Here is a 26,168-nt window from a genome sequence, read left to right on the forward strand (position 1 = left end):
CAAAGCGGAAGTGTGGTGCTTAACGGGAGCCGGCGCCCGGAAGGTCAGCGTGTGAAGGTGGCAGTAGCAACGCGGGTCTTCCCGCTGTTGCTGGTTGTGGGGTTGGAACCACGGCCGAGCACACGATCCCGGCCTGAGGTGGCGGTGGGAAGCCCACCGCAGTTTGCTGCGACGTCATGGAGGGTGGCGGAGGAAGTGGCAACAAAACCACCGGCGGGTTAGCTGGCTTCTTCGGAGCGGGAGGAGCGGGTTATTCGCACGCTGATTTGGCCGGCGTCCCGCGTGAGTATTGAGCCTCGCTTCCTACCCTTTTCTGACTGCTTCCTGGGACAACTAGAAATTTACAGCGTCCCCTGTCCCCTTTTCTGCTCCGGTTCACAAGGTTCGCCGCCGGTGATGGGTTTTCATGACTGAATGAGCTTGGGAGGGCCGTAAATCACCGGGAGGCTTTTATTCGTTTGTTTGTTGGTCTGTGTAACAGAGCCGTGTCCTGGACTCACTTTGTAGATCAGGCTGGCCTGAAACTCACAGACATCAGCCAGCCTCTGCCTCTCAGGGTGCTGCTGTTAAAGACTAGCCCCACCACGCCCGGCCCCTGGAAGTTTTTCATTGACCTACTTTCAGGAAAAAACAAAATGTCTCCCTTTAGCACCCCATCCCTTTTTTTTCTCTCACCTGCTTTCCTGTGTGCTTGACCCTGGATTAAGAGACTCTAGTTCTGGAAATAAATATATCCCAAATAACAAGCCGGTAGTTGATTTTTTTTTTCACACCGTCTTTTAATACCTCTAAATTCTAAATATCGGTTAGACAAGAACTTTTTATTTGAGACAGTCCAGGAAACCAGAAGAGCCTGGGAAGTGAGCTAAACTTTAAGAGATTTATAAGCAAGAAAAAAGCCAAACAGATTTTGAAAGAGAAATAAGCAAATTCAAAGATACGGAGACATGAATATCCTGCCTGTTGACCCTCGGTCACATAAATGCATACTTCAGGCTTTTAAGGTTTGGTGCTTATATGGATATCGGGCTGGATAAGTAGAACGTGGGCCTAAAGATAATGGGAGTTGATGGTTAGTAGTCAGTGTTTCTTCTTCCTAATCCTTGTGGTATTTTCCTAAAACCTTTATACTTGAAAACATTAAAAAAGCCCTTTGATGGCCCTAATTGTCTCCTGTCAAAACAGAGTCTGGAACACAGTTTGTGTGTGTTTTAGGGTTTCTCAGTTGCATAGAATTCAGGGCACAACTTACTGTGACAAAGTAATTAATGTTTTTATGTTGTATACATGCTACTGAGGTGAGCCAAATGACATAAAATCATTGCAGCTAGTGATAGCTGCCACGAAGGAAATAAAATAGGATCCTGAGATGTGGTTGAGGTGGAGGCTATTGGCACACAGATCAGGGAAAACAATTTGGGAGTTGACATTTGAGCTGTGACCTGAATTTAGCAATAAATATGAAGGAACTACTTTGATTTACTTTTCCACAATCAGGGACCCAGCCCAACTACTATTCTCCCTGAGAGACAGAGTACTCTTGACAATTTGCTTACTTGTTATGCTAGTTGAAGAAACTGCTTCTATTCATGGTCTGGGAGAGTTAGTGGGTATGAGCACCTTCTGCCAAGCCTGCTGACCTTTGTTGGATCCCTAGAACCAGACTGGTAGATGGAAGGGACTCCAGTGGGACTCCACATGCACACTAGCACACACACAGACACACAAACTCATAAGTAAATAAATAAATGTAAAATATTTAATATATATACATATATATGTATATGTATGTGTGTGTGTATATATATAAAATAAACCAAAACAGTAATAACAAGCCTAAGCTAATTTTCTGGGAGTTTAATGATTTGATCTGTTAGTGCCAATATTATGAAAATATAGAGCATCAGTGCAAGACATAGATCCTAAAGAAAATTGACATTATTGAGTTTCAAGACATATAGCAGCAGAGTCAATCCTGTATGGAATTCGTTAAGGAATTTTGTTGCGACGTAACTTTTTTTTTTTTTCCCTGTCTAGTAACTGGAATGAACCCCCTGTCTCCTTATTTAAATGTGGATCCACGCTATCTGGTTCAGGTAAGATAGACTCTTGACTAGTTTGGTTTGATGCCTTACTATACTACCAAGTTCAAGTGCGTAGTGCTGATGTGAGCTGTGAGGTACTCCTGGAGGCACTAATCTGGCCTCCGTTAGCTCTTTGCGCTACACAAACCCCATGGGTTTGGCTTGCACTACTTCTTGGAACCATTGTTTCTTCTAAGATTTGCTTTGTGTTTTAAAGTCACAAAGTATAGTAAAAAGAATCACGGTAAAGGTAACCTTTGCATTTAAAGCTTGGTTTATAGTATCAAGGTCCTGAACTAATGGGCAAATTTTTGAAAGATCACTGTTGGGATGTTTCAAGGAAATGAAGCTGACTTAACATCTAAAGATAAAGATTCTATAGCATTCCCATATATAACAAAGCAATAAAGGAAAAATACAGGATAGAAGCCATATGATTACCTCAATAGATGAAGAAAAAAGTATTTGGTTAACTCTTGATAGAATTCCTCAACCTATTAAATGACATTTACAGAATATCCATGGCTGATGTCATACTTAACAATAAAAGACTGAGTAGACTCCTCAAGATCAGGAGCAATAAAAACATTTTCACCCTTTTCTCAGAATTGTCTAGCCAGCATAGCAAAAGAATGAAACTTGGTGGTTTGTGCCTTTAAGTTCAGTACTTGGGAGAGAGGCAGAGCTCCATGAGTTTTGAGGCTGTATACTGAAGGCCTGTCTTAGAAAGGGGAAGCTACTAGTGGTAGCCCACACCTTTAATCCCAGCACTGGGGAGGCAGAGACAGATCTCTGAGTTGGAAGCCAGCCTGGTTTAGTTTCAAGACAGCCAGGGCAATACAGAGAAACCCTATCTAGAAAAAAAGAAAAGAAAAAAGAAATGTTATTTAGACTGAAAAAGAATTAAAACTGTTTGCAAATGATGTTATAATTTTAACTACAATAATTGAAGAAAAACAAGCAAACCCATTTGTTGGCTCTGTTTCTTAACAATTAAACTTGATTATACAACCCAACTAGCTTACACAAGAGGGAAAAAAGAGTGAACCATCCGGTATCCGTTCCACAGGACGGGTCCCTAGGTGTCTCTGGTCTGCGTGCTGGTCCGGCCTGTTCGCTGATCCTCTTCCAGATCTTTGTGCGCTAAACCTGCTACTCTGTCCTCTCCGCCTGCTGTCTCTCATGTGCAAGGGGTGGTCTCCCTCTCCCATTGAGGGTCGATTAGAAACACAATAGTCCAGGTGGAGTCCCCAGGTCCTTTTCCTGAATTCCAGACCCAGGATGACTCCAGCTAGTCTATCTCAAGGTTAATCTCGGAGTATCCATGTTGTGTCCAAGGGTAAAGCTCGCCAAGACTGCTTTCACCTGTGACAAAGCTTACAATCCTTCCCACACCCCGTTAAGAGGAAATGAATTTAGCAGAGTTGTAGAATGTAAGGTCTAGAGGCATAAATTAATCTTTTCTTTACAGTAGAGATGAACACTAAAAATAAAATTGGGGCTGGGCGGCGGTGGTGGTGGTGCACGACTTTAATCCCAACACTTGGGAGGCAGAGGCCCTGAGTTCCAGGCCAACCTGGACTAAAGAGCGAGTTCCAGGATAGCCAGAGCTGTTACACAGAGACACCCTGTCTCAAAAAGCCTAAAATAAAATTGGGGAAATAGATTTTTTTTTTTACAGTTAACATAAAAAGTTCCAGGGCAGCCAGAGCTGTTAATGACCCTGTCTCAAAAACAAAAAACAAAAAAGAAGAAGAATTAAACAATGGAAAGACACTCCATTGTTTTGGAAAGTTTAACATTGGTAAAGTGACAGTCCTCTCCAAATTGACCTGCAGATCCAGTGTGGTTCCTATCAAAAATCCTAAGGGTATTGGGAACAGGGAGTTGGAATTGGTGATTAGACCCCAAATTCATATGATACTTCAAAACACATAGAAGTGATGCTTTTGAAAAGAAAATGAATCAGATGATTTATCAACATAGTTACTGAGACATGTATGAGGTGGTGCAGTAGAATTGAGACCAGAAATAAACCCTTGCTTTAGTTCCGGTCAGTTTTTCAACAAGGGAGCCAAGGCAATTAAGACAACTAGAATGAATCTGGAAAAGAGTTCAATTGGACCCCAGTTTCACACCTTATGGAGTGTTAACTCAGATCAAACAGGTAAAGTAGGTAAGCCTCTTAGAATAAACCATAGGCATCAGTGGTTGTGATTCAATTAGAAAACAAGTCGTAGATCTGCCACTAAAAGTATAAGTAATAAAAGGAAAAATCCACAGTTGAATTTAGTCAAAATTTAATTTTTTTCTGTATGTGCTTAAGACAGTATCATCAAGAAAGAGACAAGAAAGCCAGGCATGGTGGTGCAGGCCTTTAATCCCAGCACTCGGGAGGCAGAGGCAGGTGGGTTGTTGTGAGTTTGAGGCCAGCCTGGTTTACAGAGTGAGTCCAGGTCAGCCAAGGCTAACACAGAGAAACCCTGTCTTGAAAACCCAAAGAAAGAAAGAAACGCGAACTAACCAGGCGTGTCAGCACAAGCCTGTAATTCCAGGACTATGTAGATGTACCTTGTCTCAAAAACAAACGAAAAGGAAAAGAAAAACAAGATTGCCTGAAAACTGGAGGAAAAACCACTTAATGATTTAACATTTTTACATTTAAGAGGAAAAAGTCAGTTAAAAAAATTGCATTGGGTCTGAATAGACGTGTCTTCATGAAATCATACAAATGTCCTATAATATTAAATATAAGCACAAATGAGATGCCAGTTCACATATACCAAAGAACAGATACTGCATTGGTCTACTAGCCAGTAAACTAGTAGGAATGTCACATGGTGCAGGTGCTAAGCCAGGTGTGGTGGTGCACACTTATAGTCCTAGCACTCAGAAGGACTCAGGCTATCCTTGGCTGCACTGTAATTTGAGAGTGTTGAGCTTGAGATTTCTTTAGGGGAGGAGAGGTGGAGTTTTCTCTAGCCAGGTCCCGCTGTGTGTATCTGGCTATCCTTGCGTTCACTGTAGATCAGGCTGGCCTTTGAACTCAGAGATCTTCCTGCTCCTGACTCTAAGTGCTGGGATTAATGATGTGTACCACCACACTGCGCCGGGCTTTAGATTCTTGAAAATTGTCCTGACCCAGGAAAGAAAGAAAAGAGAAGAGGAAAAAAAAAAAAGCTGCTTTGGAAAGGTCTGGCATTGTCTAACAATAGGAGAAATAGTTATGGCCTTGCAGTTTTACTCTTAGATACAAATTTCACTTGAAGAGTAGACACGTAAATAATACCCATCTTTATATGAGGCCTTATTTGTAATTTCTCTTACTGGTTACTTTTTGTTTTCACTCTTTGATTCACATTGAGATGGTTTGTTAAATTTACCTTAAGTAACAAATCTTCCTGAATCCCAGGAATACCTGATGTAAAAACAAAATTTAGTTTTTTCAACATAGTGCCGTCAGCTTTAAATTATAAAGGTTTCACACAACCTCAGCCTTGTAACTATTTCAAGTACAATGACTCCTAAGTTTCATTTCTCTTCTGTAGTTGCAATACTTGTGTTTAATAGTGTTTTAGTACCATTGTGTCCTCGAATGCCATCAGTACAAGCTCAAGAACATCTCAAGATCTCCCCTGTATGTAGTTTGCCAACCTCACTTGTATGTGACTTGCTGTACACTTGTCTCCAACCCGTGTGGTGCCTATTATGGCTGATACTGCTGAAGAGTGAGCTGGTGCTCCCGCCTGTCTGTTCTACTTCTGGTTTTTAATTAGTTATCGATTTCTGAATTAAAGGATAATTATTTGCCTTTTCTGGTAAGTAGAACATTTCTAAAATAAAGAGGGTAAGAGTAATTTAAAATTTGGTCATTAGCTGAAAAGTCAGGAAGCCTCTCTGATACACAAAACTGTTGTTGTTGTTGTTTTCTTCATTGTCTACCAGACCATTTTTTTGCAATGAGACTATGTGGTAGTTTGAAAGAACACGGCCCCATAAGGAGTGACACTATTAGGAGATACGGCCTTCTTGGAAGAAGTGTGTCACTAGGGGCGGGCTTTGAGGTCTCAAATGCTCAAGTCAGACCCAGTGCACTCTCTTCCTGCTGCCTGCCAAACCGGAGTAGAACTCTGAGCACCGTGTCTGCTATGCTTCCTGTCGTGGTGAAAAAAGGACTAAACCTCTGAACTGTAAGCCAGCCCCACTTGAATATTTTCCTGTATAGGAGTTGTCTCAGCCATGGTGTCTCTTCACAGCAATAAAACCTAAGACATTAGTTGCTATGCTGTGGTAGGCCTGAACATGTACCACATTTTCCGGTGTGTAAGACGACTAGGCAAGCCGGGCGGTGGTGGCGCACGCCTTTAATCCCAGCACTCAGGAGTCAGAGGCAGGCGGATCGCTGTAAGTTCAAGGCCAGCCTGGTCTACAAAGTCAGTCCAGGACAGCCAAGGCTACACAGAGAAACCTTGTCTCAAACAAAACAAAACAAAACAAAAAAACCAGACGACTGGGCATATAAGACGACCCCCAGCTTTTCCAGTTATAATATAGTTCGGAATATACCTGCCAAATAAGACCACCCCTCTTCTAACACGCACCCTGTGTGGCCGACTCAGGCATGTGTCTGTTTGCAGGCAGGGCACAGACAGCCAGGCACTTTATTAAATGCTGGCAGTCAGTGCCAGCCTACACTGCCCCTTTAAGGCATGCTCCACACTCAACCAGAAGACACAGCCCTCCTGAGTCGCATAGGTGGGTTCTGTTGGAGAGCCATCCGTGCTCACGTTCCCTTCAAGGTACAGGAAGATGTGTGCAGCTTTTCCCTCCCTGCTTCAGACTCCCTTGGACAGAGCAGGGGAATCAGCTGCTGCCCCTCCCACTGTATGCACTGGACTATGAAGCCAGGGGAAGCAAGCTACAGGTAAATACCCAGTGTATAAGACAACCCCTGACTTTGGCACTGAATTTTGAGGGGTTAAAAAGTTCTTATATGCTGGAATTTGTTTGGAGGAATGTGGACCTTAGGACTTTGGGCTAGGAAAACAGCGCACTACTTTAAGCATGGTTTAATACACCATGCTAGTAGGAGCATGGGAGACAGTAGTGCTGAGGGTAATTTAAATAGTGGAGGTCCAGCTCCTAGAGACTGTAATTACCTTCTGCCATTGTCTAAAAAGTCTGCCCAAAGCTAGGTTGAAGAGTCATGCAACAGCTTTGGCAGAGGAAGTTTCTAGAAAACCTAGTATTGACTGTTGCTTGTTTATTAGTGACCATGCTTTTGCAGATTTTTAAAAGAGATTTATTTATCATATATACAGTGCTCTGCCTGCATGTGCACCTGCAGGCCAGAAGAGGACATCAGATCACATTATAGATGGCTATGAGCCACCATGTAGTTGCTGGGAATTGAACTCAAGAACATTGGAAGCGCAGTCAGTGCTCTTAACCTCTGAGCCATCTCTCCAGCCCCACTTATGCAGATTTATAATGAAAAGAAGCAAAGAAAGTTACAAAATGTGCAGTATGAGAAGGGCCACCAGGAAGCTGGAATGGAGCTAAGTCTTATGTTCGTGGAGATAAACAGATTAAAGAAAATCCTGATGTTAAATTGAATAAAGGTAGTGGTGACCTCGGGGCAAGATCCCACACATAGATGTTTCCAATTTGTGAAAAGGAATTGAAAAGTTTAGAGCCCCTGTAGTGGTGCACGCCTTTAATCCCAGCACTTGGGAGACAGAGGCAAGTGGACCACTGAGTTCAAGGCCATCCTGGTCTACAGAGGAAGTTCCAGGATAGTCAAGTGTAGGCAGTGAAAAAAAACTATCAAAAACAGAAAGCTGGTGAAGATGTATGAGATTGAATGAGGGGGCCATGTTCCAGCCCCAGCAGGCAGCAGAAAGGATAGAAGAAAGGGGTTATGGACTCTCCCTTGACTAAAGACAGCAGCTGAGGCCAGGCATACCATATGTCAGGCGGTGTCTGCGTAGAGGCCCAGTGAAGCTGTGAAGGTGAAGCCTAGATTGTCTTGAAGACTCCAGAAGGTTGGAGATGTCAGAGCCCTGAGATACCTACTGAGGAAAGCTGCTAACAAGGAATGAAGAACCAGCCCTAGGGAGAGAAGTGTGTTACAGTCAACAAAGCTGAAAGGAGTTGGAGATCTGTAGAGCAGTTTTTACATCAGACGTGGAGATGTAGAATTTGGAATTTGCTCAGCCAGTTTTTATCTTCGTTTAGTCCAGAATTTTCCTCACTGTGTTCCTTTTTTGGAATTGTAATGTGAATTTTGTTTTATGGTATGTTGAAAATATGTGATCTGCTTTTTCATTTTGAATCTCAGACTTTGGGTTTTGAACTTTTAAGCAATATTGAGACTTATAGACTATAAGGACTTCTAAAGTGGGACTAAATGCATTTTGTATTATGATAAGCTTATGGGGGTCAGGGAGTGGAATGTGGTGGTTTGAATGAAAATGTCCCCATAGGCTCATAGGGAGTGGCACTGTTAGGAGGTGTGGCCTTGTTGGAGGAGATGTGTCACTGGGGCAGGCTTTGAGGTCTCAAATGCTCAAACCAGACCTAGTGTGACTTTTTGCTTCCTGCTGCCTTCCAATCTGGATGTAGAACTCTTAGCTACTTCTCCAGCACCGTGTCTGCCTGTGCATTTAATTGGGAACTTTCCTACAGTTTCAGAGGGATTTTCAGTTTATTGTCATGGCAGGAAGCATAGAGGCACAGCATTGGAGACAGAGCTGAGGGTTTTACATCCTGGTTCATAACCCGCAGGCACAGAAAGACATTGGGTCCGGTGTGAACTTTTTGAACCCTCCAAGCCCACCCCAGCTATGGGTCTCCTCCAACAAGGCTCCCAAGCCTTCCAGACAGTTCAACTGGGGCCAAGCATACAAATCTATCTGCTTATGGGGTGATTTTCATTAAAATCACTACAAGAGGCTTGGTAAAAATGAAAGTTTTCTTCATAAAAGTATATTGGTTTCATCATTTGCTTCCTAGAACTGTTAGGGTTTTTAAAAATTATTTGTTTGGGGACTGGAGAGATGGCTTAGCAGTTAGAGTGCTGACTGCTATTGCAGAGGACGTGGGTCCTGCTCCAGCACCCACACAGCTCACAGCCGCCCTTCACTCCCGTCTCAGGGAAATCAAAGCTGTCTTCTGACGTCCTTGACCTCCAGAGGTGCCTGTGCTTCACATACATACATGTACACTCATACACGTAATAAATCTCGGGGGCGTAGAGGCAGGACAATCAAGAGTTCAAGATCGCCCTCCCAGCTACATAGCAGCTCGATGACTACTTGAGGTCCTGTCCATAAAAGAGAAGAGGAAGTCACTAAAGGGGTAATTAATACTTGTATGATCTAAGATGTTTTTTATTCCCTTCCAGACGAATAGTCAACTGGTTCATCTTACAGTTTTGAGTATTTCTTTCTTTGGGGCCATTGTTTCTAAACAATTTTACTGTTGCTTAAAGTTATCATTAAAGCCCATTACAACCCTGTCAGGTCTACACTGTGAAGAAGTTCTGAATGAGCATCACTCCAAAGAATTCGGTGTGTTAACGTCATGTCACTTCTTATTAGTCAAGCTTGTCTAGAGGAGCAGACTTTAGAGAGTGGACATGCATCTATGAAGAGGATTTATGAGAATGGCTTACAGGCAGCAGTCTAGCTAATCCAGCAATGGCTCAATAGAAAGTACCAGAATCCAGGAGTTGTTCAGTCTACAAGGCTGAGTGTCTTAGCTGGTCTTCAGTATATGCCAGGATAGCGAAGAATGCTCTAATGCCAGTGAAAGAATGGACTGGTTAGGGAGAGCAGGTTTCCTTCTTCTGTGTCCCTTATTTTCCCTATTAGCAACTCAACACCTAGAAGGTGTGGCCCAGATTAAAGGTGAATCTTCTCACCTCTAAAATCTAGGTTAAGAGTGGCTCTTCCCACTTCAAATGATTTAATGAAGGAGGAGAAGGAGAAAGACAGGCAGACAGACAGATCCCTTGTAAGGGTAGCGAGCCCCTGGGGTCTTAGTTAGTTCCATATGCAGTCAAGCTGACACCAAGAACAGCCATGACATCACTTTTGATTTATGGGCTGACTATTATTGCAGGTAATTTTCTTTCATTAGATTGTTTTCTTTTTAAAAACAACTTTGAAAAGTTGAAGACTCTGTAATCCTGAATCTCTTGGGAGACTGAGGCAGGATAATTGTGAATTCTAGGCCAGCTTAGACTACCTAATGACACCATGTCTCATAAACTAAAAGAGGAAAATAGGAAAAAAGTTACAGCTGTCTAATTGCTGTGTCTTCAGGGAACATTCACCATGCCTTTCCTTTTTGCTCCGTAGGATACTGATGAGTTCATTTTGCCAACTGGAGCTAATAAGACCCGAGGCCGATTTGAACTGGCTTTCTTTACCATTGGAGGATGTTGCATGACAGGTGGGCAGTATTATTATTATTATTATTATTATTATTATTATTATTATTATTATTATTATTATTATTATTATTATTAATGTCCTTAAATCCAAGTAGTTAATGGTGCTTAAAGTGAAAAATACCAGACCAGGTGTGGTGGCACACACCTTTAATCCCAGCAGAGGCAGGTGGATCACTTGAGTTCGAGGCCAGTCTGGTATACAAAGTGAGTCCAGGACAGCCAAGGCTACATAGAGAAACCCTGTCTCAAAAAAAACAAAAGGGGGGAGGTATTGCCTAGAATATTATTTTCAATTTTTAAAGCATGCATCACATTTTTTTATTATATAAAAAAAAGCAAACCAGAAATATATTTAACATAAAGCCGTTTTGTTTTGTTGTGTGTGTGTGCGATTTGTTATGATTCAGGGGCTGCATTTGGGGCAATGAACGGTCTTCGTCTAGGATTGAAGGAAACCCAGAGCATGGCCTGGTCCAAGCCAAGAAATGTACAGTAAGTCTATGAAATCTTCTGATGAAATGATGCTTACATATTAAACTCAGCTTTGGTTTTTGGTGATTACCACCCTATGTTAGTAAAAATGTTTAAATAATTAATATTACCCCTCCCGTCTCTTTTTGGGGGGGTGCAGGGGTTAGGTTGAGTGTGGGTTGAGTTGGGTTGTCTTTCCACACCATATGGAACCAGGTTACTGGAGTGAATTTTGAGAAAGTTGGTGTTTTCATTCAGCTGGTATTACCGGCCTGATTTCTTGGCTTACACGTGTTCTGTTCTCCACACTTACTTACATGGCAGACTTACTAAATTGTTGAGTTGCTAATAGGGAATTCTGACTCTTCAGGGACCTGTATGAGAGAGTACTTGGGGATGAGAGTTAATTATACTTATTTATTATGCTTCTTGCTGACGTGTTTCAATTAAATGGGGGAGTGACAGAAAGCCTTACTGCTTCTAGAACTCCAAGATCATTGTGTGTGTGTACATGTGTGCAGGTGTCCCCATGTGTGGGGGTGGGTGCATGTGAAGGCCAAAGGTCAGCCCAAAGCATCTCTGAGGAGCTGTCGGCCTTATTCATTGAGGCATCTGTTCACTCAGCCCCTGGTACTGAGTGAGCTGGCTAAGCTCTGAGTTGTGAGTGTATTGTTTTGCCAAAAGGTGGCAGCAGACATGCTGGAATTAGACTAAGGAGTGCTTAGAAGCTTGCCAGTTTTTTCCTGTCCCTGTATCTGTTACTGCATGAATTCCTGCACTACGATTAATTCTGTAGCATGAGAAGCTAAACTAGTGTAATAAATAGCTGTGAACCCTAATTCTTCTACAGCAGCCATCAGCCATTGCCGGTCATGCCCAGTTTCTTCTCTTGTATTACTTTGAAGCAAATCCCCAACCAGTATTAAATATGAATTTAGAAGTAGGATGTCTCTTAGAAAAGATACTATACTTCATTTTTTAAAGCAATAGCAATATAATCTTTCTCCTCTTTCCATATTGGAAAGCAGCGTATTTATTTATTTGCTTGCTTGCTTGTTTTTGGTTTTTTGGAGACAGGGTTACTCTGTTTAGCCTTGGTTGTCCTGGATTCACGTTGTAGACCAGGGTGGCCTCGAACTCACAGATATCTACCTGCCTCTGCCTCGCATCTGTGGGATCACAGGCATGTGCTGCCAAGCCTGGTAGAAAGCAGCATTTAATAATGGAAAAAAAGTAGAATTTATAGCCAAACACACTGTGTATAGCTTCATAATCCTAGTTTAATTATTTAATATTTTGTGATCTTGAGTAAACTTTCTCTGCTTTTCTGCCTCGCAGATTTGTGGAAAGGGTTCACTAACCGTTCACAAAATGGAAGTGTGCTGCTTGATTGTGTCCCAAAGAGTTTTTACCAATTTTTAGTTGAACCAGCAATATAATAATGAAAATTGTAACAAGTTTTAAAATGTGTTATAGATTTAAAAATCAATGTGCTAAATTTATGTGTTAGTAAATATTTAACAACTAATTCGAAAATACATTTCTCCATAGCTATTACTAGGTTTTTAAACAACATTTTAAAAGCAAACACATTTTTTTGCTATGGATCTTTGAGTTCTTACTGCTTGCAATTGTATTTTGTTATTTCCAGTAGTAGTCAACCATCCTAGACACATTCCTGTGATGGTGTTACACTGCTGGGAGAGTAGCATGTGATCTTCACCTGGTTGCTGTGTCACTGTTCTGGTGGCCTGTGGCTCTGGTGTAAGATGGAACTTTGCTTCCCTGAGAGTGTGCTAAGCATTCGCTCTGACTGCTTGGTTGTAGTGTGGAAGCAGACAGTGCCTTCTCCGTGGGCTCTAGTAGCGAATGGGGCTTCCTTTCTACTCCCAGGTCCTTCCCATAGATTCTACTTAATGGTCTGAAAATATACTTCCTTTCTCAAAAAAAAAAAAAAATCAAACTGCTTTGCCACAGTTACAGTGACATTGGTTAACACAGATCAGTCTGTAAAATACATTCTAGGCTGTTCTTCAAGGCTTTTGTGTCATTAATCTGTCTTGAATTATTTTTTATCTTTACTAAAGAACTTTTCTTCAGTCATTGCCCACAGTGTTGGAAAATTTTATCATAACCTTCACTTATATGATGAAGTAACAGCCATATTTATTAAAAATCTGGGTGGTATTAAGGTGTACCTTAAAGTTCTAAGAACACTGAGGCTTGGGTCTAGGTGTTTGAAATAGCTAATATTATGTCTTAGAAAGTTGCTAGAGAAACGGTGATCCTAAAGACATTTTTTTTTCTCATTCTTTCCTGACAGGATTTTGAATATGGTGACTAGACAAGGGGCGCTTTGGGCTAACACTCTAGGTTCTCTTGGTGAGTTTAACTCTGGTTCCATGAGTCTTTTGTTTTGAGGCATGCTCTTCTGTAGCCTCATCTGACCTCAAACTTGTTGTGTGGTTGAGGAGAAACTCAGAATTCTGATCATCCTGGTCCAACTTTCCAAGTTCTGAAATTACAGGTGTGCATTAGGAAACAAACCTAGGGCTCCAGGCATGCTAGGCAAACATTCCTCCACTGGGCCACCTTCCCAGCTGGTAAGTCATTCGTGCAAAGAAAGAATGTGAAGTTATCATAAACAATTTGTCAACCAAGATTCTGAATCTAAGCTAAACAATTCACATTTAAACCCATTTTGGTAAGTATTGTAGCTATTATCTGTGAAAAGACTTGCAAAAGGCTACCTTACTTGTCCTAATAATATGCCAAGTAAAATCCTGTTTTAAACTAAATGATGTCCAAGGCTTAGGGCTGTAGGCATTAAGAAAGGTTCAAAGTCCTGTAGTGAGACGTGACAGCCCAGGGCTGACCTTTTGCTTTGTTTTCCTAATAGCCTGGTGAGTAGTCAGTTCATCTGTCGATTTCCTGAACCTAAATGACAGGGTTGCAATAAGTCTTTTGTAGATAAGGAAAGCATTCACAGTTATAGACAAGGGGTGCTTTAATGGTGCTTAGTCAGAACCCGGTGCTTTTATCACATACTGTTCATGAATAGTTTGTTCTTTTGATTGCTAGGGATTTATAACCACTTGGAGCACATGTACCTTACCATTTGAGGTTTCATAATTTATAGACAAGCTGAACTTATGGTTCTCTTTCTACTTGTAGCAGATTGAGTAAAGGAAAATGGAGACAAACTAGAAAAGACAAAAGTCCTCTATTGTAACTTGGTCATAGTTCTGCCTTGCTATGGAATTTGGAAGCAGTACATTTTCACACCAGAAAGCCAAATTTCCATTCTGTATTCTGACAAATGGCAGCTTTGGTGTTCTGCTTATGTCTACAACCTTGAAACAATCCCCTACACACACAAGCCATGCTTCTCTGTTCTTTGTTAATTGCTTATAAACCTAGGAAACTCCGCGCTCTGTGCCTACATTACAAGTTACTTATCATTAGCCCTGCAAAGCCTACAGTCCTAGGCAGAGTGGACTAGATGATCACCAGGTGGTTACCATGTTTTTCCATTGTAGTGTTACATGAGTGGTCACAGTAATTTGTACATGATCATTTTCAGTTAACTATGTCTAGTAGAAACACTAGCTGTCATAAAAGTATAGAAGTTTTACAACAACCCCTACCCAGATCTAGCCAATGGACAGAACATTCTCCACAGTAGAATGGAGAGTGGGATATTACTTTCTCACATACTCTGGTGCCTCACCTTTGACCATGTCCCCTGGAGGGGGAGACCTGGTGGCACTCAGAGGAAGGACAGCAGGTTACCAAGAAGAGACTTGATACCCTATGAGCATATGCAGGGGGAGGTAATCCCCCTCAGTCACAGTCATAGGAGAGGGGAATAAGGGGAAAAGAGGAGGGAGGGAAGAATGGGAGGATACAAGGGATGGGATAACCATTGAGATGTAACAAGAATAAATTAATAAAGGGAAAAAAATCAAAAAATAAATAAAAATAAAACCGTTACTTATATTATGGAAACCCCTCCATCCATAAAATTATTTTGCTGTATAAAAAAAAAAGTTTTACAACAGACATAGTGTGAGCCTGAGCTTGATGGGATGTTGGAACAGTAAGTGTAGCTATGCTTGTTGTTGTTGTTGTGAGCCAGGGTCTCCCTTTAGTTTTGACTGACCTGCAACTTGCTGTGTTAACCTCAATGGCCTGGAACTTACAGAGATCCTTTTGCCTCCACCCATTTAAGGATTTGGCTGAAGGTTCTGTAACACTAAAGGGTTTTGTAACATGTGAAAGTCAAACCTCAAGTTCTTTTATTGATACTGTGTGTGGGGTTTTTGTTGTTTTGGAAAGAAGGTTTCAGGACCTTTTTCTTTATAGCCCTGCATGGACTGGATCTTGCCATGTAGACTAGGTTGTCCTAACAAAGATCTGCCTTTCCCTGCCTCATGAGTGCTAAGATTAAAAATGTTTGTCACCATTGGCTATATTGGTTTACTGTAGTAGAAATATAGGTGTTTTTTAAAAACGGTACAGGTAACATAAGTAAACATTTGATTTTTTTTTTCTTGGACTCTGCAGTAATATGTTGTAGTAATAACATTTATTCTGCATTTTTGAGATCCCCTCCTTAGCATAACCAGTCAGATTTATGCTATTGTATGCATGTACCTAGTTTATTAGCAGTGAATTTAGGTCTTCCTAGGGTTTTGTTTTGTTTTGTATTTGAGACAGAGTTCCTCTGTTAGTTCTGTCTGTCCTGGAACTCACAGCGACTTGTGCCTCCATAGTGCTGAGATTAAAGGTGTGTGCCACTATAACCTACTATGTGCTCACCTACCTTTTATGTGGCCATGGTGTTCTGTATCCTGAAAGTCCCTTTCTGGATCACTGCAGTGCCACAGTGATGGACATGTTGTTTATTGCTAGATTTTTCCTTAATAGGAAGTAACAGTGCTCCGGGGATGGTTCTGTCTGTGTTTGGGTGTACTTACTGTTCCAACTTTCATCACTGATCTTTGTTCCTGCTTTAGCTTTGCTCTATAGTGCATTTGGTGTTATCATTGAGAAAACACGGGGTGCAGAAGATGACCTCAACACAATAGCAGCTGGAACCATGACGGGAATGTTGTATAAATGTACAGGTAAGCGGTTCTGAGTGGAGACGTGAAACATGGTTTTTATCTGTAATATATTTTTAATATTTAGAGGAATTGCACACGTCTCCCAGTGATTCTTAGTCATTTGGACAACTTTTCTGTAGGCATTGCTTTTATGTAGTGATGTGAGGGTTGTCGTAGAACTCTGTTTAGATCTTGTGAGAATTTTTGAAAGGAGAACTGTCAGCTCGGACCCTCAAGACCAAGATCTCAGCACAAGAATTTATTTGCCTCAGAGGGACAGAGGTATTGAGTAAGAGACACAGACAGGAAATAGAGGGTGAGGGCAAAGGGGAAGGGGGAATGGCTATTTGTCCTCTGGATAGAGAGGAGGCAGACGTGGCAGGTGAGCAAAAAGTGGTTTATAGAGGTGAAAGGGGAAACCCTGTGTTAGGATGAGGGGCTTAGTTTTAATTGGCTATGTTAATTAGGTGAGCCGAAGGAGGCTTCTGATTGCTGTGCTTAAATATTTCAATAGCTGGACCTTGGTAGTCAGCCCCAGGAGGAGGAAGTGGCCAAGTAAGGGAATAGGCCTCGGTGGCTGTTTTTAGGAATGTAATCTAATGGGGTTTATTAGCAAGACAGAGGGAATTGGGGAGAAGGGCAGTGCTGGCCATGTTCGCCATGCTTGAGCTGGTTGGAGTCCCTTCAGTTTTTACAAATCTTAATGTAATATCTGTTATAGACTACTTGGGAGAAAGGTAAACACTTAATTCTTAATAGGCATATTCAAGTTTATGATTAAATGAGAATACCATTTAGAAAATAAGACTTAATCAAAAGTCCAGCTAATTCCTGGCCTTTCCACTGCTCGCTCTTCTGTGTGACTTGGCCCCTTCATCCATTGAACACTCCAGAGTAGATCGTTCTTTCCACTGGCTTTTACTTCTCATTTAAGGGTCTTTTTTTTTTTTTTTGGTTTTTTGGTTTTTTGGTTTTTTTTTTTTTTGGTTTTTCGAGACAGGGTTTCTCTGTGTAGCCTTGGCTGTCCTGGACTCACTTTGTAGACCAGGCTGACCTCGAACTCATAGTGATCCGCCCGCCTCTGCCTCCCAAGTGCTGGGATTAAAGGCGTGCGCCACCACGCCCGGCCTGGGCCTTTATTTTTTATGTTTATTTTCCTTATAATGCTTTTTCCAAATGTGTTTTTATAAATTTTCATCTGCGGTCTTTGTTTATATATGGCATTCTTGAGACCTCCCTTAAATACTGTAGCACATAAACTTTTGTGCCACAGAGTAAATTACTGAAAGCCAGATTCCTTAAGCACAAAAATCTGTGTATTAAAAATGATAGTAAGTATTGCAAAGTGACCCTTAAAGACTGTATCATTATCAGTTTGAAGTATCATCTACCCTATTTTCAACTTTATTATTTTTAATTACGTGTGCTGGTGCCTTCATGTGAGCGTGCGCACGGGAAGGACAGAGGTGTTGGAACCCCCAAAGCTGAAGTTACAGGAGCTTGTTGGCAGCCTGGTGTGGGGGCTAGGAGTGAGAGTGTTCTCCATCACTGAGCCATGGCTCCAGCCCTACAGTGCTTGGACGTGCATGCCAATTGATGGAAGCTAGTTTCTTATTGTTGTTATGGTTTGATTTAGTTTTTGAAATAATGCCTCATTCTGTGGATCAGACTGGCTTCCAACTTGTGAGGAATGCCCACCACCCCTTCCTGACTGCTGAGACCATGAAGCCAAAAGTAGTGTCTTGTATCGCCTTTGTTTTCCCCCAATTGGTAGTAAGATTGAGCAACTTCTCATATTTTTATTGCCATTGATTCCTCTGAAGCCCTGCCTCCTTTCCTACTGCGTGTGACTTCAGTTACTTTATTGAAACATTGTCAACATTGGGGCCTTTTAGATATTACATCTGCTTTGTGAAATTTTACTTAATTTGAAACTGAGCTTATGACACTAACTTTAATCCAATTTTCACTCAACTACTATCTAAGGATAATGAAGTAGGAGGATTAGAAGTTCAAGGCCAGCCTGGACAATAATTATTGAGACACCCCTTTAAAAAGTAAAGTTAAGATCAGGGTAGAATGCTTGCCTATCATTAATGAAACTGTAAGTTCAATTTCCAGTGCTGTAGGTTCAATTCCCAGTTTATGTGCTGGGGGAAAAGAAAAAAAATTTATATTTAAAATGGCAGTAGTAGAAAGGGTAATCAGGAGGTCCTTTGGAATGTGCATTTGACATTCAGTTTTGACTTTTGCAAAGAGAACCATTAACTAATTGTAACACTGATGGTACTTGCTAAATTTGAAATGCTAACTTTGAATATCCCTTTTACTGACATTACTTACTATAAACCGACATTGTTGTGGAAAGCTAAGACTAACAGAAGACATTAGCAGAGAAAAAGGGGATTCCTCTGTTGGCTGCTTTGGCCTTATTTCCTAAATACATGGCATTAGCCCGCTCTAAGATGCTTGCCTGTTGTTAGCAAAACTGCAGCTGTTCTTATTATGGTAGAGCATAATCCTAATTGAATGGTTCAAGTGGACTCCAACTCACATTCTTTGGGGAAAAATACATAAACATTGAACTGAATTAAAATGATAAAATTCCCTTTAAAAAAGAAAAAAAAACATGGTTTCATGTAGCCAAGGCTGGACCCCAACTGGCTCTGTATCTAAAGATAACCTCTTAAACTCCTTGGCCCCTCTAGCCTCTGACTCTCAGGTGCTCATTAGGTTTACCACCATGCTCAGCTCGAGTTCTTCCTTCCACAGGGACTCTGTAATAGTTTACATACCACACTAAGTATCCAAACTCTTCCAAATCCTTGAATGTAGAAGTTGAAGTTATGTTTTGTTCTGCCACACCAAGTTTGTCTCTGGTTTGTCTGTCCTCTTGAGTTTTGCTTTAAATCAGAAGTTAAGAAAAGGAACTAGTTTGCTGTTATTGGAGTGGCTTCCTTACGAACAGTGTTGCTGTTGTGGGTCAGCTGTTCCACAATTGCAGTTGCTTAGTTTCAAAATTGGCAGCGTCACTTGACAGAATGTTATTGTCTTAAAGAAGCAGATTCAGTACATTTTTAGGCTCTAGGTTACCAGCAAACAGGAACTAGCATGGTGCCCTACCTTGTTTGCGATGAGGACTAGATGGCAGTGATGTAGAGTTCCCACAACCCTCCCCTGTGCTGGGAGCAACTCCTGCGCACTCCCAGCTGTTTGCATCATGCATAGTAACATTGATCTGCATTGTGTATGATGGCTCTTGTTTTTACATTTAAAGCCTAGTATGGTGTTTCCTGTACGTGATCCCAACACTGGAGACCCAGGCATTGGTGTAATGCTGGAATTAAAAGGCTTGGAGTAAAGGCTTGTGCTACTATACCCAGTTTATGGGGTGCTAGGGCTAGAACTCCAGCATTCATACATTCTGGGCAACTGCTATACCAACTGAGTTACATTCTAGGTCCCCTGGGAGCTCCATTTTTGTATATGTACATTTTATAAAAAATAAAATTGCAAGTATAGTCCATTTTCAATATAGAAAACTGCTCTTATTCTTACATGGCTCAGGAAGAAGTATATGTTACAGTTCTTTTGAAGCTTAACATGTCTGTATATAAAAGTAAAACTGCTATTTGGAATGGATGAACTGCTAGAACCTAGAATAATGCATAATGCACAATAAAGTAGTCAAACAAAGGTACCTTTCAGAGGCATAAATGCAGGACATATGTGGTTAGTTAAGATTTTTAAAACAAACATGCATTAATAGTGAATTCATCTATTGAATTTGGATGTGATAATTAACTACTTTAAAGATTATGATGCAACATCGAGTAATGGGTAAAGGCACTTTACTGCTAACCCCAGGGGTCTTATTTATAACAGAACATATTGCTCAGTGAATATTCCTTTTCTGTGTCCCAGAAGTTTGTTTTCTCTTTCTATCATTTGAGTCCTAAGAATTAGTCTCTAGTTGTCAGGCTTGGAAGCAAGCACATCTACCAGCCCTGATTTGTGTTTGAATGTTGTTTAGTATGTCCATGTTTATAACATTTATTCATAATTCCCAAAGATAAAAGGAACCCAGGTATCTATTAATTGGTGAATGGATACACACAATGAACACACAATTAAGCCTTTACAAGGCAAGGCAAGGCTGACATACAGACAGAGCACTGAGTAAGATAAGACAATCCCAGACAAATAAATACTGGGAGACTACTTATGTGAGGTATGTGGAATAGTCAAAGTCATTAAGATAAAACAGTAAAGGGACAGGAACAAGGAGTTACTGTTTAATAGTTTCAGTTTTGCAAGACGAACATTTTTCCAGATGTATTGTTGAATAACAAGATATAGGGCTAGCTAGGGAAAGGGCTCAGCAGTTAAGAACACTATTGCAGCCTCAGTTCAGTTCCTAACACCAACACGGGGTGTCTTACGGCTACCTGTAATTCTTGCTCTATGGGAACCTGATACCTCTGGCCTCTGAGGGTACCTACACAGGGTAGAATACTGTACCAAGTGTGTGCATGTGCATGCACAACAATAAAATAATAGAAATAGACTTCCTGTTTTAAAAAAGAACATGCAAGTATATTTCTCATCCCTGAGCTGCATGTTACACACATGTTCCACAATTTATCGCTGGCATATGTGCTAGGCATGGACTTGACCACTGAGCAAAGCCCTTAGCCACTGCATCATTTTTTAAGGGAGGGAAGTAAAGGCAAGATCTCCTGTAGACCTGGCTGGCCCCAAACTTCCTGAGGCCAAGGATGACTTTAAGCAGCGGTCTTCCTCCTCTACTGGAATGCCGGGCCCAGGCACGCACCGCCATAGCAGCTGTGTGCTGAGCCCAGGCACGCACCGCCATAGCAGCTGTGTGCTGAGCCCAGGCACGCACCGCCATAGCAGCTATGTGCTGAGCTGGGTATGGGCCATGGCTTCTCTGATGGCTGCTGCTCGGCATGCATGCTGCCAGCGGAACTATACCCCCGGCATCCTTTACCACAGTTTAAAAAATAGTTTTAAACAAAAACTTCCCAAAGCCTGAAAATTATTGTAGTTAATTTTTTCCTCTAAAGCAGGAGCCATAGTACTGCTGACAGCTAAAACTTCTATTTTTTGAAAAATAATTACATTTTAAGTGGAGGTGAAAGTACCTATACAATGGCCTTTGACCTTCAGAGCCTAAAATGTTTACTGTCTGGATCTTTTAAAGAAATTTTACTATTCTCTATTCCAAATTGACGTTTTAATGAATTGGTTCTGCTATTAACCAGATTCTATATCCAGAAACAAGGCACTTAAGTATCCTGACCCTGTTTCCCATGCTTGGAAAATGTAATACTCAGCCTGTCTCTTTAGAAGAGCTGTGTAAGCAGCCAGAAGACAGGAAGTAAAACAAACACATCTGATGTTTGCTCTACTTCATGTGGATGGAACATTGGCCTTATTTACCCTGTTAGCAAGTGTATTTGCTGACCAATGTCCTGTTCTTGGTGAGACGGTTGCTGAGTTTTAAGAGATCTAAATCAGGAGGCCCTGAGTTTTCGTTGTTTTGGTTTGGTTTTTTGAGACAGAGTTTCTAGAGAACTGTGTAGCTTTTGGCTGTCCTAGACTCACTCTGTAGACCAGGCTGGCCTCGAACTCAGACATCCACTTGCTTCTGCCTCCCTGAGTACTTGGTATTACAGGCCAGTGCCACTGCACCTGGCTGGCCCTTACGTTTTTTATTGTTGTTGTTGTTGGTTTTGTTTTTGGTTTGGTTTGGTTTTTTGTTTTTTTGTTGTTTTGTTTTTGAGCCAGTTGGTAAAACCAGAATTAAAGAGTACAAAATTAGAACTTGGGGAACTGGGTGTGGTAGTGTATGGTTTTAGCCCCAGCGTTTGAGAGGCATAGGCTGCCAATTTAAGGCCCACCTGGTCTACAATAGTGAGTTCCCAGTGTCTTGAAAAAGGAAAAAGAAAAAACTGAGAACTTGGCTGATGCGTATGATAAAAGACCGCTCTTAAGCTAGAATCGGGTGTGTGGTTCATACATGCTGCCTATGTTTGCTGCCTTCTTAAAGATAGTTTTTTTGGGGGTTTTTTTTCTCTACCTTTAAAGAATAAATGTTATTGGTTTGTAAATGAATGCTTTCTGGAGACTTTTTTTTTTAAGACACACTTAATGTGCATTGCTATCCAGATGATCTTAAAGTCTTATAGGTCCCATTGAAGGCTGTTTGGTTTGGTTTGGGGGTTTGGTTTTGGGTCTGCTTGTCAGATCTTGGAATTCCAGACAGTTGTGAGCTGTCATGTGGGTTCTGGGAATTGAATCCAGGTCCTTTGGAAGAGCAGTCAGTGCTCTTATCCACTGAGCCATCTCCCCAGCTGCCCCCATTGAAGTTTTGTAACCCCTAATACATATACTAAAGTCACAGGGTAGATTGTTACTTGAAATCTGAGAAATAGTTTGGAATTTCTTGCACAAAGGCCAAACAGAAACCATGTTCTTAGAGCACAGGGTCAGTTGGCAGAAACGATTTGCAGCAGTTCCTCCCAGACCAGTGGCTGGCTGTCCGTGTGGTTACACCTCAGCGCTGAGTGAGTAGTCAGCCTTTCCGATCCACAAGGCTCTAGGGCTGTGGTTGGGAGGCAATTTTGATGAAATTACATGTTTGGTCAATGCTGTAGTTACTGTCCATTACCTGCCCTCTGTTCATTTCTCTATGAACTGCCAGGAGAGCCTTAGCCTTCCCTTTGTTTTGTCTTGGTTCTGAGTAGGGCTTACAGGGATGATATTTTGGTTGCTTGCTTGAAAGAGCCTTCATTATATCCAGTTGAGGGCTAATAACTAATTTTTATCTTGTAGATCCCTTCATTTTTGTTTATTTTCATCGTATGACTTTGTTCTAATTAAAGTTCATGTCCAGCTCTACCACTTTTCTTTGACTTACTACTCAGAGTCACAAGATTGATCCTTATTAAACTAATCAGATCAAGATGACAGAACTAGGCACTTAGAAATGCCCCCCATGTAAAGATTTCATTATTTTATGTCTATGGATCTTGTGCCTGCATGTGGGTGTATGTGCCATGTATGTGCTTGGTGCCTGAGAAGGTTGTGAGCCACCACCTTGTAGGTGCTGGGAATTGAACCCAGGTCCTCTGAAAAAACAATTATGACCTTTTCTTAACTGATAAGTCATCTTTCCAGCCTCCTCCTCCATTTACGTGTGTGTGTATGTATGTTTGTCTTACTGTTTTTGATCCCTCTCCCACATATTTCACAGCTGCTTGAGGTGTCTACAGTTTCTAAGAGAGATAATTATGGCATTTCACAGTGGAAGCCTAAGAACCTATGTAGGCCAGCTATCAGAAGGCTTCAGACTAGAGACTCTAGAGGGGAGTGGCCCTTTATCAGCTGAAGCCATCTGGTAGACACTCGTTGCAGAAATGGTTTAGTTGTGGTGTTGTAATAGAACATTGAATAGAAATGACAGAGGTGACTGGCATCAAGCTCAGAGACTCTCAAAACAGCCTCTTTGCTACAGACTCAGCACACAGTTGTCCCTTTCTTTTTCTTTTCTTCACACGTTGAGGTTAGAAAACAGTTTTCAGGAGTTGGTTTGCTCCTTCCACCATATGGGCTCTGAAAAGCAAGCTCAAGGCAGGTGCCTGAACCCTTGAGCCATCTTCCTGGGCCCCTTACCTTTGTCTTTTGTTTGGTTGATTGGTTTTTCCGAGTCAGAGTTACTGTGTAGCCTTGGCTGTCCTGGACTTTTGTAGAGTAGGCTGGCTTCGAACTCAGAGATCTGCCTGTCTCTTCCCCTAGTGCTGACATTACAGGGGTGCGCCAATGCACTCAGCTACCTTTGTCTTTTTAAAGCATGATTCAGACAACTCTGTAAATTCCCTGAAACTTGTGGTGCCAATTTATTTGTCAAGCTGCAAGGCAGTACCCTCAGCCCCTCAAGTTTCTTTGGGAAACCCCATCCTGGTGGAGTTTCTTACTTTTCTTTCTCTACTATGTAAAAGTTAGTAAACAATTATAATCATGAATTATTGGACCAGTTCCTATTTTAAATTTCTGGGTCACTTCTTAATAGACTTGGGGGCTCTTTTCAAACATTTCAGATTATTTTTCCACATGAAAACGTGTTTAGTTAACAAGTACAAATAGTTCCAAGTCTAATCCTGAATTCTTTCTCAACTTGTCTGTTTATGCTCAGGTAGTGCGTCCTCAGTTGTGTGAGATTGACATGATCAGTGCAAAGGGGGCGGGGGACGGGGCGTGCTAGTGTCTCATCAGTACTGACTCAAAGGCTTGATTACCTTTATCCCCATTGCTTCTTGAGACCACAAATATTTGAAGGACCTGTCCAGAGCCTGAATGCTGACAGTAATGTTTCCACATAGAATGTTCACTTTGTTACAGCCTTAAATCCATTGACATTGCTAGTGAGAGTCTAAACTCTTCCAACAAGCATGGAATGACCAATCTGTTTGAATGTCAATATTTTAACCATGTTAAAATACTATGTACTGTACTGTGGTTACAGGTTGGATTTGGGGAAACCACAGTATCAATCTTTTTTTGTTTGTTTTTCAAGACAAGGTCTCTCTGCGTAGCCTCCGCTGTCCTAGACTATAGACCAGGCTGGCCTCAAACAGCAATCCTCCTGCCTCTGCCTCCTGAGTGCTGGTATTACTGGCATGTGTCACTCCACCCGGCTCTCACATTATCAATCTTGAGGATCTTAGGTACAAGTCATGATAAGTACAAAGAAGTCACCAATTTTAAAATACAAAAATATGCATTACGTTATTTGGGAAGTTATCTCCTGATTTAATAATGATTTAAAACTTTCCTCTTGCTTGGGGTAAAGTAAGTTTCTTAGCAATATCTGTATTTCATAGCACTTTTGTCCTATTTTTATTACATTTTTCTACCCTTTACTGCTAGGTCATGATATATAAGGTTCTTTCATTTGTTTCCTTCTCTCCTCAGGTGGTCTTCGAGGAATAGCACGTGGTGGCCTGGCCGGACTGACACTCACCAGTGTCTACGCACTGTATAACAACTGGGAACACATGAAAGGCTCCCTGCTCCAGCAGTCACTCTGAAGAGTTTGCCACTTCAGGAATGGGGGACACCACATAGTCATCCAGATCGATTAACAAGTCAGTCTGGAGTTGCTTTCTCTCTTGAACCTACAGTTACTTTAACAATTGGAGACTCTGATTTGCTGAGACAAAGATCATGGATGTTTAACCTGGACTGCACTGCTTGCCGTTAAGTGAGTGGAAGCCAGACCCTTTGGTGGCTCACTGAGTGTGTGTTTCCTTCTCCTTTGGAGATGATCTTGCACCTGGTTTCTTCTACCCCCGAAATTGGAAAACCATTTATTCTCCAAATTCAGGCCATACTTGTTTTCAACACTTTTATCACCATGTTTATTCATTTAAACCTCCAAAACTTATGTTGCCCTGTACTCCAATAAAGGGTAAAAATAGAACCAAAGTCATAATTCCAGCATAAAACACATTATCTCCATTTAATAACATCTGGGTGGATAGGGAGATGGCTGATCAGGTAAATCACTTGCTATACAAGTGCGGAGACTGAGTTTGAATCCCCAACAAGTGTGGCAGACAGCCCACCTTTAGCCCCAGTGCTCAGTAGGCAGAGATAAGAGTCCTAGGAGCAAGCTGACTCGCTCTAGTTTTATTGAGAGACTTTGTTTCCAGTATATACAGTGGAGAATGCATGCGGAAGATGCCATGGTTGGCCTCTGGCAAGGGCGCGCGCGCACACACACACACACACACACACACATATACCTGCCTGAGTATAAGGTGATAGCTTTCCCACCTTGCCAGGTTTAGGCTAAACCAATGTTTTCATGTTTATGGTGAAATGAAAAGAAACTGGTAGCATAAACAGCCATCCTAAAAGTTTCGCCCAACATAGATAACATAAAACAATCTCAAAATATTTCAAGTTAATCATTAGAGTAGTGTGCTAGAACAGAACACTCTGTACAGAACAGTCGACCTT

The 26,168-nt window shown here is 41.5% G+C and overlaps 1 protein-coding gene across 1 annotated transcript; it reads left to right on the forward strand.

Moving 5' to 3' along the window:
* The first annotated feature begins 29 nt into the window (after positions 1-29).
* TIMM23B (translocase of inner mitochondrial membrane 23 homolog B) lies at positions 30-25,631 on the forward strand. Its single transcript, XM_084796883.1, has 7 exons — positions 30-282; positions 2,038-2,096; positions 10,448-10,541; positions 10,950-11,034; positions 13,337-13,395; positions 16,032-16,142; positions 25,119-25,631. The coding sequence occupies exons 1-7, from the start codon at positions 177-179 to the stop codon at positions 25,232-25,234; spliced, it is 630 nt and encodes a 209-aa protein (XP_084653009.1). The 5' UTR covers positions 30-176; the 3' UTR covers positions 25,235-25,631.
* Positions 25,632-26,168: the final 537 nt, after the last annotated feature.

Source organism: Acomys minous (genome assembly GCF_964271855.1).
Source record: "Acomys minous genome assembly, chromosome: 9".
NCBI classification, from domain to species: Eukaryota; Metazoa; Chordata; class Mammalia; order Rodentia; family Muridae; genus Acomys; species Acomys minous.